Consider the following 13,782-nt stretch of genomic DNA (forward strand, 5'->3'; position numbering starts at 1 on the left):
ATAGTTAAAACGTGGAATAGGGAAAAATACTTCTCAGGGAGTTGTAGTAGAGGGGAACTAGGTGGAGCTTTACATGGGTAAATTGCAATATATATTGAAGTGGCAGTATATAGTACCATATATAAACAAATTTAGTTATTAATTAGTAACTGCTATCATTAGCATCTAGTGAATCAAAGGGAGATGAGTCCCATTGTGCTAGGCATGTTTTATTTAGAACAGAAATAGGAGCTGGCCAGAGAAGAAAAGTGTAGAATGATTAAGGAAGAAACATGGTCTTTGTTAGAAAAAAAACCCCTTCATACTGTAAGAGGCAGGAAGACAGTAAGGCAGACTAAATGTAAATGTTATTTTGTCTGTTTTACCATCATCTAATCTGCAAGGCAGACTAGTCCTGCTGTCTAAATTAATCTGCTACAATTTCTAGGATGGAGGAGATTTGGAGGAAGGTAAGGACAGTACTGTTGCAGTCCTTCTATGCCAAAACTCTTGACATCTCCAGTGGGAATCAGACTTTGGTGCTGCATTGTGGTGACAGCAGTTCCGTCATCACCTCTGAATGACAGATACTTCCCCTTCTTTCTGAGACAGCTGGCCTCTTATAAGCACTTTAGACAGAGCTAAAGATACAAGACTTTGACATATATTATTTATCAATAATTTTCATGAGAAAAACTCATCTGTCATCTCTCTTACCCATTTGTGTCAGTCATTTAGCAACAGAATTGCTGTTGCCAGTTCTGGCAATGTCGCCTCCCAATTCAGGAGCCTCCTCTCACTGTCAGAAGTTGCCAGGGTCTCTGTTGCCAGCTGTTATACTAGTCTAAGCTGAAAAATTGTCTTTTCTCCTTCCTTCTTTGACGTTTCTCCTTCCTTTGCTGTGATGCATTATTTAATGCTGTATGGTAAATATACAACTTTATGAGCTATTTTACAACAGAGTTTATATGACAGCCACAATACAAAATTGTTGTTTAGAAGGTAAAATTGTAGGTGAGCAATCTGCTTCAGCTCCTGCATTAGGGAGATGCTTCTTTGGTTTCCTCAGTCTCATGGCTTGTTCTGAGAACTGTGTGGTTGCTTTCTCTTTGCAGACAGTGAGTTGTTTGTGCCTGCAGGTGTTTATAGCTGCCTGGTTATAAGCAACATTTGTTCTTTTTAACACTTTATTTTCTTCCTCTTGAACTTCTTTCTTTTTTTTGGTTTAATTTTTATGTCTGAGTTGGTTAATTTCAAGTTTGTGAATATGTAAAGCTCTTAGCACTGGGTGGAGTGGACCATATGGTATGAAGGGGCTGTACAAGTTCTTTCAAAACCATATGGTATCACAGTATTTATTTTATTCACGTGCTGCTAATCAAGCTGTAAATAACTTCTTGTCCGCACTCTGCAGGACTATCACATATCAAAGCTAGAAACTGCTTACATATATGGTTTAACTGGCCAAAAATCTTTACTGGGATAAATTTTTTTTCTTTTTTGAGAAGTTCTAAACTCAAAAATTGTGGTAAGTTTGAAAAGTTTTAATGTTTTTAAACATTTGCAAAATGAACTATTTAAGCTTTGGTGTAAAGCAATGTTTGTTGGCCATCGGAATGTGCTTACTTTTTTGAAAAAGGGATAATTCTTAAAACTGGAATGTGTTTAAATTCTGATCTAATAATTTTTCATTTTCACATAGAATGATGGTTTGTGTTTTGTTTTGTTTTTTTTTTCATTTTTTTCTTGAAGTGAGAAAATGATTTTTTGTTAGAATAGCCACCAGACCAAAGAAATAAATTATTTACATAGTTGTCCTTGAACCTAACCTGGTACACTTCCCATTACTTCTGTCTTCTGCCTCTCATGACATTTTGATTAAAGAATTTGCACTGTGCAACACCTAAGGATGTATGCTACCTGGCTCGAGAACTGGCTGGCATTTCAAAAAGCAAAGGAATTGTCAGCAGTGGATCAATTGCTGCATAAGGGTATTTCTGAGGAAGTTACATAGGAAGGAACACTCAGACTTTTGCTAGTCCCAGGCAATATGAATCGCAATCAATATGAAATTGCAATCCATATGAAATTCCTATTCATAAAATTTGCAGGTTTCAAAATGAATGGCAAAACGTTGTAAATGAGGGGAGAGTCATATGGAGTGAGCTAGATTATTTGGACAGTAAATTAAAACATTTAGCATGTTTTGCCCGTTACAAAATGATTCAAAGATTTGACATTGTGTACCTCTACAAGTTAGAAATGTGAGATCTGAAGGTACTTTTTAATCCCACAGATTTTAATTTTTAATCCCACAGAGAAAGGCAAAACAAAAACTGGAAGTGGAAAATGGGGAAATTCAAATGAAAAATCAGACAGAATTATTTAACAATGAGAGTGATTAACCTTTGGAAGACTGGGAGGTGGTCACTTCTCAATCCCTTGTTATCTTCTAATCAAAGCTGCAGTCTCTTGGGAAGAACCACTTTCATTATTACAAGATCTGCTTTGGGCAAGCCTGAGCAGCCAGGGCCCATACAAGAATAGCCAGGTGAAACTTAATGTCCCACAATACATACAGCATCAGATGAGAACAGTTAACATTCTTTTCTGAATTGATCATCTCTGTGCATCTTCATGTATCTCTTCTAGTACTGGACTTTTTCTGAAACAGACTTGGTAATGGTTCTGAGATCCTTAAATACATTTTCCCTAAATACAAATCTGTCTCTTAAGAAAGGATTAATTCATTTTTGTTTTTACCACGATATTTTTTGCTGAGTATTTCTGGACAATAATGCTATCAGGTTTCCACATACATCTCTTTTCACAAAAATGATCATGCCAAAATGATCCTCTCTATGGTGAGTAGGGAGTTCAGGCGCTGTGGAGGACTTAATCCTTGGCATGGTTGCCAGCAGTGATGTTTTTAGTTTGATGCGAATACCTCAGCTGGTTTTGAGAACATATTTCTGATGCATTCCAAGGAGTCTTTTGGGGCAGATTTAGGCTGTTAAATCCTCTGCACCTTTTTTACCTACTTCAGCACTTTTCACATTTGCAAATGCAGAATTAAATGGTTCATGAAATATCTTGTAACAAATGAAGATGACAATACAAAGTAATGGAATAAGCTGTTGTTAATATCAGATATCTGTGTGCCTAACAGTTGCTGCACATTGTGGGATAAAAATGATCAAAATAAATGACACTTCTTAACTCAAGGGATAAATTACACCACAGGTAAGATGCTAAACAGTGAAAAGGAGGGTATTTACGTAGATGGAAAGGTTCAGCCACATCAGCAACCTCTGCACTTCAGATTCCCTTAGGGGTTACAGGCAGCATTCAGAAGGAATAATTATAGCTGGGGGAAAAAGATCAGAAGGTTTATTAGTGCTTTTGTAAAATCTTTAAATTCTTCAAGGCATGTCTGTATTTTTTCAAATGACTGAAAGGGAGGCTGGTTTGATTTCTGTTATTTGTTGTACTTTGCAGAAAATTAGACTTTCTCAGTTAGGCAAAAATGATCTTGTGTACTTCTGTAACACCTTCCAGACTCCAGGGTGTTTTGCAAATATTTTGGAAGCATTCCACTTCCAGCTGATAAACATCTTTTCATGTGAAATGGTGGGCCACTGACACTTCCCAACGACCTGCAAGAAGTGGAACATCCTTTAGCTGCTGCTAACAGCTTTAGCAAACAATGTAAAGGGGATTTTTTTGCCAAGAGAAATTATATGGAGGTGGTCTGCAATTGTCTAAACTGATATTGGGCAACAAGGTTGAGCAAAGGCCTTGAAGGAGCAAAATAGTAGAAGTGGATTTTGCAGCTCACCTACAGCACAGCTCTCCAAGCAGTACAATACTTTCTGTTGTCACATTCAGACATTGGTCACTACTGACTTGAAGGGACTGAATGGCCTGTGGCAATAGGCAAGTTTCTTTCGAGAGATGTCTTATCCAGATTTTGTCTCTGTACAGTATGATTGGTAAGAAGATCCTATTCTAAAATTTTATGTCTCCCAGAGTCAGCTCTGAGCTTTCCATTGCTGATATAAAGGCAAAACCTGCTGATCTCCATTTAAAGCTGGACCAAGAATGTGGGTGGGGTTGGTCTAGCAAGAGACATGTTAAGCTATCTTCTGAAATTAGTTCCAGGTAGGTTGTTTTGCTTCCTGTCTTCCATGCTGATTTGCACATCTGTCAACTCTTATACAGAGGTATTTGTAATATTTTTTCTGGTGACCTGAACTAATCAGAAAAGAATCAGAAAATATTTCAGAAGTACAGATCTCTAGCAACAGAGATCCCATCAGCCAGATCTTCGACTGGTATGAATTGGCATTGCTACAATGACTTTTAGAGCTGAACTTGTGAATAGCATCAGAAGATGGATCTGCCTCAATATTTGTGTTGCTGACCATCCATACAATGGCAGAACAGATCAGAAGAATGAAGAAAAACCTGCTAGGTCAAGCTGTTCTTCCCACTGCACTGGTATCAATTTCTCCCCACACCTTTTCATGTCTCTTTGTTAAGCTAGTTCTCTGGATCCACAAAATCATAGGATCACCTGCTTTCTGGGACTGTTGATCTCTTTTCTCATGCTTCCTCCTTTACTTGAGGAATGTCTGGTATAAGTGAGACTTTCCTGATATCTTGCCACATTCTTCATTGAAGTGAATCTAAAAAAGAGGTTGATTCTCAGTAGGGAGGATTGATACTGTCCTCCTGTCCTCTTTTCAGGCAGTCTGGCTGCTCTCCTGCTCTGTGCTTGGGACATAGAGGCCTTTTGAGTTTGTTTCTGCATTTCATGAGATTCACACCTGGGATGCAAATGTCTTCAACAAGAATGAAAAGGAAATGCTTTTCACTTTTCATCTTTCACAGCAATTTGGGGTAATCTGAGATTTAATTTATTCACCAGTTGAAAGGGAAAGGGAAAATCAAGCCAGCATCTTTCTTTGGAGCCAAGCTCTTTCTTGCATACCCCGTGCAGGCTCACACAAAAGAGCTCTGATCACTCTAACTAGGTGCTTGTTCTAATTATAGAAAGATTTAGCGTTGGTTACATAATTGCCCGCTGCACATTGGCACACGGCATTGTTATACTACAAAAGCCTCTTCCCCCCCCCCCCCCCCCCCCGCCCCCCCTCTTTCTGCAGCAGACCCAGCGTCAGCCTGTTTAACTGAGAGCTGCAAGGAACAGAATTAATTTCAAGCAACCTGCCACAGCTTTTCCAGGAGAGGCCAGCAAAAATCAGATACTGACCTGCTCTCTTTGCTGGGAGCGTTGCCACACATGTGATCTTGCAGTTAAAGCAGGGGATTGAAAGCCTGGGCCACAGTCTTAAGCATCCAGGGTAGAAGCAGTGAGCTGTGATCAGGAATCAGTGGTGTGCTGAAGTTCCAGTCTCTGTTTTGGGTTTTTATATGCAGTAGTGCAGTAGCTTTAAATACACTGCTATTATGCCCAGTATCAGTCTGAGCCACGGAGGTCGTGAATTTGCAAACACAAAAATCTATAGGAAAACTTCCACAGGCTCTAGTAAATACAGAAGTATTAGATCTTTCCCCCATATTTCTAAGCTTATTTTATTCTGTGTTTTAGAGTGGTTATTTCATGTCCCTACACTCATTTCTCTCTCATTTTCCCAGTAGTACATCACATGCACATCTCTGTGACTTTTTATTTTATTCTTCTTTTAACATCACCCTCTAAGCGGTAAAGCTTCCTTCTAACAGATAGTCTTTCCTACACAATTTGTAATGGTCCAAGACTGAGTTGGGATGCTTCACTGCTCCCCCATCGGTTCAAAAGCTCCCATCTGTCAAGGAGGTAAAGAAGCTTATGGGATTGTAGCCAGTTTTGCCATCATATGGCTGATGCAGCAACTGGCCATGTGGGCCTTGTATCCTCAGTGTGCTGGCAGGGTAGCCATTCTGCTCTTCATAATTTATAGGTGATTTGTTTCTTAGAGATAATGTTTAGCAGGAAGCCCACATTGTGCAGGCATTTATGTTAATGTCTGCTCTAGGGGACAAGTAGAGAAAACAAAAGTGAAGCCAGATGGAAACCAAAGGGGTACCCAGCAAATATTCCCAATATTGTGTTGATCTTTTAGGAAAATCTTTAGTATACCCTTGTCCCACAGCTGAGGAGAAGGTGGACAGGTTACCTTTACAGCATTTTTTGCAGGGGCTTGGATGAAAAACCTGTTCATCCTGAAAGAGATGCTGGTCATCAGGACCATTCCCAGAACACAGCATCCTGGTTTATTACTTCCGGAAGCTGAGACCTTTTGCTTCAAGTGTTTCTAGATCCCTTTTTCCCCTCTCTCTACCTTTTTGGGTGCAACTGTATCCCTCCAAATGTGAATGGAAAGGCAATGTGGTGATGCTTTTCTTGGATTTCTTTCAGTGTTTCCAGAATCCTGCTGGAAACAGTAACTCTCAAAGAGTTATTAAGAGCCTTTTGGTCTCCTTCTGGGTTTGGTCTCTAGCATCCTTTTAAAGTATTAAGGATTAATTGTGGTAGCCGTGTCATTAACTTTGTCCCAAATATTTCCAATTTTCCACTACAGGTTCCCAGGTGTTCCTGAACTGCAGGTTGTCTTTGTCAGAAAGTTATTGACTGGAAACAACATTGAGCTTCCTTCTTTTTGAAGTGGGAGAAAAGTTCAGTCAGAAATGCTAAATTTCCAGTGGGTGACTATCAAGTTAGGTATTTGCTCCGGGGAATATGAATCTCTTACAATATTTATGATGATTCAGCAACACTTTTTCATTCTCTGCTCTCTTTTATTGTAATCTTTATTGCAAGAAGACTTTGGTGAAGAGATTGGTTTTGCATCGAACCTTGAATATGATAAAATTTATTATAATTTTCATTTCTTGTAGTGAGAGAAAGGTTAGCTGCAGAGAAAGCTGCTTTTTTTTTTTTTTTTCATTCTGCAATTATTTTCTTTGTTGCCAACAGCTCTTATTCTTGATGAACATGGTTGTTTTAGTGGATCATTTTCTTGGATGGAAAACAGCAGTTTCTGAGATATTTATGATACACGTCTCTTTGGTCTTTGGAATGATACCCTTCAATATAAGCTGATATTAGGCAGCCATGTGTGCATTTCACTGAATTATAAAAGCTAAGTATAGCTGCATAGTTTATGCTAACAGTTTACACTGCTTGAGGATTTGACCACAGGATGGACAACATTGTTCTGTCTTCAGCAGCAGGAGGACAAATGTTCGACTCCATTGCCAGAAGCCCTCAGGTGAGAGCGCTCCCTCAGCACCGGGATCATGCGTTGCAGTAGCCAGACTCACAGAGTAAAATGTTCATAGTGCCCTGGTCAAACCCACACCCTTCACTAAAGAACAGTTCTGATTTCTAGTTGATAAAAGCATCGGTGCCCCTCCAGCACCTCTCACAGATGTAGAAAACTAGTGCTCTGGTATCCGAGTTTGGCATTTCTACCTTCTCTCCTGATTTCTGATATATGTATGCATATCTGCTTACAGATATATGTACCTTCCCCCTACTGCAGGGCTTTCAGTGAGAAAACGTTGAAAACCGGTTGAAATATCATGAAGTCTAAGACTTCTCCAAGAACGCAGGAGATGGCTGTTCGGGCAGCCGTGCCAGGTCGGGAGCGCCACCGGTAGAGGGGACACTGTGTTACCCCCTCTCGCACTGAACTGGGGAGCGCTGCCCGTGCACCTCCTCGTTTGCAGTTAGGATGGGGGGGCGCAGGCGTTCAAGCAGCCCCGGGGCGCCGGTGCGCAGCGCCCGCCCGGCTGCCCCCCCGCCGCCCCGCGGTGGGCTCGCCCAGGGGCCGCCCCTTGCCGTCCCGCGCGCCCCCGCCGCTCGAGCGGCCGCGGCCGGACACTACACTTCCCAGCATGCCGCGCGGGCAGGGCCGTACCATGCGCGAGGCGGAGGGGGAGGCGGCGGCTGAGCGCGCGGGAGTTGAAGTGCCGGCGAGGCGGTAAGTGCCGGCTCCGCGGCGGCGGAGGCTGCGGAGGGTCCGGCGGAGAGGGGCCCCGTTCCTCGCTGCCCTCCCGGCCCTCTTCGCGGCATCGGGCGGTTCGGCCCCTCGCGTCCCGGCTGGTGCCGGCGGACGCGCGGGTCCGGGCCCCGGGAGCGGTTGCCTGGCGCAGGCCCCGGCCCCGGGGGTGGAGGCCCGGCTGCCGGAGAGCTCGGTGGGGCCGGGGCTGTTTCTGAAGGCGGGAGCGGCGGGGGGCGCGGGCGCTGATCTGGGAGGCAAGGCGCGCCCGGAGGAGAACCGAAAGCAGCCGCGTCCTTCACGGGTAGAGCTCGGGCCGCGCTGCTGCTGCTGCGGCGGCGGCGGGCGCGGGTCGGCCTCTCTGTGTTTTTGCTGCGGCCCCGGGGACGTTGTCCCCGCTGTCCCGGGGGTGGCCAGCGCTCCCTGCCGCTCCCCGGGCCTCGGGGCAGCGCGATCTCCCGGGCAGCGCTGCCGCGCCCCGGCACAGGCCTGGGCAGGTGAAGCGATGGGCCCCGAGGGAGTCACCTCCCGGGCTCCGGGGGAGAAGAGGTAACCGCCCGTCCGTCCCTGCTCCCTCGAGCCCTGGGAGCCGGAGAGGCGGAGAGGCGCCGCTGTGAGGAGAGGGAACCCTTCGTGTGTCAAGTCGTGTGAAAGTCGGAGCCAGCTCACCTAGGCGAAAGCAGAGCTGAAGGTGATCCATCAACGAAGGCCTTAATAACTAGAGACAGTGACATCCTGAGGCATATTTCACAGATGACAGGGTTTTTAAGATACCCCTAGGGGTGTTGGAATGGCTCATTTACATGGAAAAGGCTCCGGGACACCTTATGCAAAACTTGGAAAGACAATTGATTTCTAACAATTCCATTTCTGCACCTTATATTGGAGGGGTTTTAATTCTTTCCTTTTTATTGGTACAACGCGTTGAGCATGAAAACAGGAACTTTACTGCTGAAGAGCTCAGCTGCTCTGCCTGTTTATTTGCTACCTAAAGTTCCCATCTTCTGTTTGTGACGTACAGCTGGCGGGTATGGCAATAGATGTGATGTCACGAACTGCAGATTATAGCTTCAGGTAGGAATAAGATGCAAGAACAGATGGATTTGCATGCTGCTTTTAAGCAAATGTTCTTTCGATAATAAAGAAAGTGAAGGAAAAATAAAGGGAGACCTATTTTCTGTGTTAAAAAAAAGTCCCTGTTTGCACCTTTCACTCTCCAATAAATGAAATTTTACAAAAGCTTACAAGGAGCAGAAATGGTTTAATTAAAACATGTTGCAGAAAATGTTTTTTGAAGGTGACAGAGGATACAAGAGATTTCTGTACAAAAGAGATCAGTCTTCCAGGAAGAAGCCCTGGAATTTCTAGAATTTCAGTGAGGCAAGGGGAGGAGGGCAGCTTTTTTTTAGGAAGCGTCTGTTCATTTGGCTGTAGTCAAGGGTCCAGGTTTATTTTCTCTTGAGTTTGATCATAGGTTTGAAGGAGTCCTGATCAGCTGGCTACCTCTTCTGTCAGGTGCTGACAGAGTATGTCTCAGCTTTTCTGCCTCAAAGTTACCTAGGGCTTGTAGGGAAAGAAAAAGAAATAATAATGTTTAGCTAAGATTCATTCACAGAGGTCTCTTGTGTTATACTAGCCTATTTTGCCAATTGTGTTCTTGTGAACTGTTTTTTAAAAGCTTGACCTGTATCACTGCATGTGTTTTTTGGTCACAAGACTTCTGAGAGAAAAGGCACAAGCCAGTCTGACCCCACTAAAGGTTCACAGTGAGAAGTAGCAAAATTTCTCCATCTAGTCTAAGAGTGAGAGGATTAGTGGACTCGTGATGGGGTAAAAGCCCACACTCTGTCAAGGGTGCTCTTACAGAGTAGGTGAACCATGCCACTTGATTGATGGTATAAGCAGAAAGAATGGCCAATCATATTTTCTATCCAACACCAGCCAAAGAAAAGAAAAGGAATTATTTTTTCAGGTCTGAATCCTCTCAAGTGACATAACGAACCATAATACATGTATCACATGTAATGAATTACATACTTACACTACTTTATATCCTGTAAGCAGTGTAGCAGTGCTCCAGAGTGCCTACTGTGAGAAATGTGTTTGTTCCCCACCCTTGCCTTCCAGAGAAAAAGTGAATGAGAAGCGTCCCAACCCAGACCTGTGCTGGGCCAGTGACAGAGCCAGGATTAGGCTGTTTATTCCTGCAGGTGTCCATTCTGCCAGTGCAGTCCCTGCCTGGCACTTGAATAGGATGGTGATGATGAGAAAAATTTCACTTGGTCACTCTGATCCGGTCCCCCATCCCCTGCGTTGCATGCAGCTGTCTGCCACTGGCTGCTGGAATCGCACGCAAGCTCCAGGGATGCATTGCTGCTCCCTCCACCACTCATCAGCAGTGAGGCACTTTCATAACTAGTCCAGCAGAATTTCCAACAGGTTTTGGGTGCTCTTGATGTTGCAAGAGCTCCTTTTAAACCCTGAATTTTTATATCCTGTATTATCCCCTTGCAATCTGCCTACGCTGTGATATCTTCAAAACATTTGCATTGAAGAGGTGGCCTGTTGCAGTGATCAGAAGTGACTTTTGGGGATCTTGTGTTCCCTTCTCCCTAGCTACCTGTTCCTCCTTGTGAAGCCTTTGGGACCATGAACAAATGTTTTATTGCAGGTGCACAAGGTCTAGCAGTGAGTTACTTCTGTGTTTGTGGCCCAGAGTAGGAATAGCAATGGAGTCTGAGCAGAACAGCTTAAATCCGGTTGCTTCATGATTGCTTGAGCTCTTGGCTGGGGGCAGTGCTAGCAATGCATCATTAGCAAAGGAGCGATTAAAACTTGGATTGTTAGGTCCCTTGGGGCTGTAGGCATCAGTTCACTACATCCCTCTCAGATGTTACAGTTGCTGTTTTGTGTCTCAGCAGGGTTCATCAGTCATGGCACGAAGGGCCTTGAAACTTGCCTCATTGGCAGCAGCTGCTTCTGGCATCTATCTGTATGGAAACAAGTACCTGGATCCCAATGATTTTGGAGTTGTTCGTGTGGGCCGAGCCATTGCCACAGTAAGTTTCACCTTAGTAATGTGCAGGAAGATTCCTAGGTGTGTAAGGGAATTTGAGTTCACAAGAACTTGGGATTTCCTGCATTCCCAGTTGACAGCTGGCTCCAGGAGTCAGAAGGTCAATAGGGAGCTCTGCAAATTGTTAACGCAGTGGGGAGAAAAGAGGTGAAAGCATATAAGGAATAAAACTGTTGTTTGCATGTTTTGGAAAGAAACAAGCAGAGGTCCTGAGCTGTAGAGATCTGTGTTTCCCCAGATAAGGTGGGACTTTCAGAGCAAGGGCTCACTTTGGGCCCACGTCTTCGTCACCCAGGTACAGTGTCCTGCTGCCTTTAACAGTGACCTCGTTCAAACCATCTTGTCTGCATATGCATTTTTAACATTGGAATGTTTTGTTTTAAGGATCATGGTGGTTGTTGTATTGATGTGCCATGGTAGCCATTGCCCAGTGACCCTTACTGTGAGATTTGGGGAGAGGATGGCAGGTGTTTTGAAGATCATTCTCAAAGCAAGAGTAAAGTGAGGATGGGAGATGATATACTTCTGAGATTGGATTGGTTTCCAGATTCGTAAAATAAATGCTAAATCTGCCTAGCATCGCCGCTGTTTCACCCTTGTGTTGATCACTGCTCCAGAAAACCTGAGAATGGAGACTGCCAGCCAAACAGGTTGCTGCCTTCTCCTTGAGGATATTGACCGATGAATCCATGAGCAGCCAGGAACAAGGAGACCAGAGACTCTGGAGGGAGTATCAGTCTCCCTGTACCTCACTTGCATTATACATCTGTCACTTCAGGCCACGATCTCCATCATTTACAGACCCCCAGTGGTAAGCAGCTGTCTGTCTGCATATTCTATGACTTTTAAGGACTTCATTAATGAGTTTTGCAAGGAATTGGCTCCTGAGGGCAGATGCAATAAGGAACAAGCTCTGTGGGTTGGCTGTGCCATTTATATGTGGAAGCTGCACCATGAACTATTGTGAAAAATGAGTGTTTATTTTGAAAAGGTGAGGGCAGAAATACAAACGGTAATCTTTCCTTCTTACCCCGTAAGTGCTAAGCTTCATGCTCTGTCCCTGACCATAAGGCAGCACTGCCTGGTGGCACGGAACAGCTCTGTCCCTTTTACAGCACAGAAAACTGAGGGAACACTTCTTATGGCGAGAGGAATCTGCTATTCCTCCCCGCAGCTTATTATGGCTGGAGGGGAATCTGCTATTCAGGCTATTTGGGCTCTCCAATCAACCCTTGAGTTCTGCCTGCTTGACCAGTGTTTCTCAGTCTTTCTTCAAGCCAGTGATTTTGTGGCTATCTTCTGGCAAAAATAAGTGAAAGTGTGCAGTGATGAAGCTGTGCAGTTGGTCTGTGTTTTGAGTGATGGTGAGAGATGAGTTTCCTGATGAATATGGAGTAGGGGAAAGGAGATTCTCTTTGCTTTAGATACTGGCAAATCTAAAGACACTGTGCTTGACTTTCATGTCCTCTGCATTCAGGGAAGTCACAAATCATGGGCTGTAAAGCACTTCACTGGCCTTGCTCTTAAATGCATTAGAGTGTTCTGCACCTGTAGCTGCAAGCAGTGACCTCCAAAACCAAGCAACCAATGGTCAGTCTTCTGTAGGTGATGGCTAGGTCAGTCTTCTGTGTGTCTGTACACTTTTCAAACAAGAATTTTCTGTATCTTTTTGAATTCTGTGTTCCCTCTTATATGTAGGACTGCATATGGTTAGGTTGCTTCTGAGAGATTCTTTAGTCCTGATGCATAGGTGACCTCTGTCTTCTCAGCTTGGGGTCTTCTCCTTGTTGGAAAGGCAGAGGTCATATCTCATCTGAGCACTGGCAGTCCGAACTGCTCTCATCCCTTAGTTGTGGGCTGGTTAAGCCAGTAGAGAAATTAGACATGTTCATTTCTAAGAAGTTCAGCTTCTTGGGCTTGTTCTTTTTGTAAATTAAAGCTGAAACTCTGTGGCAAACAAGAGACTTCAGATATTGGTGGCTTCTACATGGACCTAAAGCATCTGTCCTTCAATGTAGCCCTGCCCAGGCTTCTTACCTGCTGTTTGATTCAATCATCGGACCATAGCCAGGCAAAAGCAAACTGTAGTTAAGAGGTTCTAATTCTTAAGAGCTAAGTTCAGCACCAGCAGACACAAAAATTTAAGACAAGTTATGGTGTGGCAAACAAAACAAAAGCCTGGAGACAAGAATACGTGGAGGTCAAGAAACCTGAAGTAGAACTACAGGACTCCGGACTGATTTCATGTGAGTTTGATTAGAAAGATTTGAGCTTGCTTGTATTTTAAGCATTCTGGTTCAGTGGTCCTTTGCAGACTTTCCTAAGAAACTTGATGAAGTGCACTAGCAGAAAATTTCTTCTTGAGTCTCAGTTTAGAGAACTGGCTCTTGCTTATGTATGAGTAGACAACAATTCAGAGGGAACATTGTGTCATGACTTGGTAAGATTTGAGGATAGTTTTAGGAGTGGTAGAAGAGTGTAAGATGTTGAGAATTCACTGATACAAAGTGGAAGACCAAGTCTTTGGGATATTTAACACTGGACTGGGTACCAGATCAGTTAAAGAAGTATTCTGACATTTGTAAGGGGAGGGACTGATTAATCTTGTAGGTCTTTTTATGTCTCTGAAATTCAGTCTCACACTGTAACATGAATGACAGACAGCACTAGTCTTGCATGAGAATGAAGTTAGTGGCGTGAACAGCGTCACCGTTCAGT

The 13,782-nt window shown here is 43.7% G+C and overlaps 1 protein-coding gene across 8 annotated transcripts in view; it reads left to right on the plus strand.

Annotated features, from left to right (window-relative positions):
• Nucleotides 1-7,916: 7,916 nt before the first annotated feature.
• The window catches only part of ADCK1 (aarF domain containing kinase 1), an 82,026-nt gene continuing 76,160 nt past the window's right edge, over nucleotides 7,917-13,782 (plus strand). For 4 of the 8 annotated variants that reach the window (XM_074910029.1, XM_074910035.1, XM_074910036.1 and 1 more), the window contains exons 1-2: nucleotides 7,917-7,970; nucleotides 10,910-11,047. In XM_074910029.1, coding sequence (XP_074766130.1) covers nucleotides 10,922-11,047 — 126 coding nt within the window. In that variant the 5' untranslated portion in view covers nucleotides 7,917-7,970; nucleotides 10,910-10,921. The other 4 variants (XM_074910033.1, XM_074910034.1, XM_074910032.1 and 1 more) reach the window with 4 other exon arrangements.

Source organism: Athene noctua, chromosome 6 (genome assembly GCF_965140245.1).
Source record: "Athene noctua chromosome 6, bAthNoc1.hap1.1, whole genome shotgun sequence".
Taxonomy (NCBI): Eukaryota; Metazoa; Chordata; class Aves; order Strigiformes; family Strigidae; genus Athene; species Athene noctua.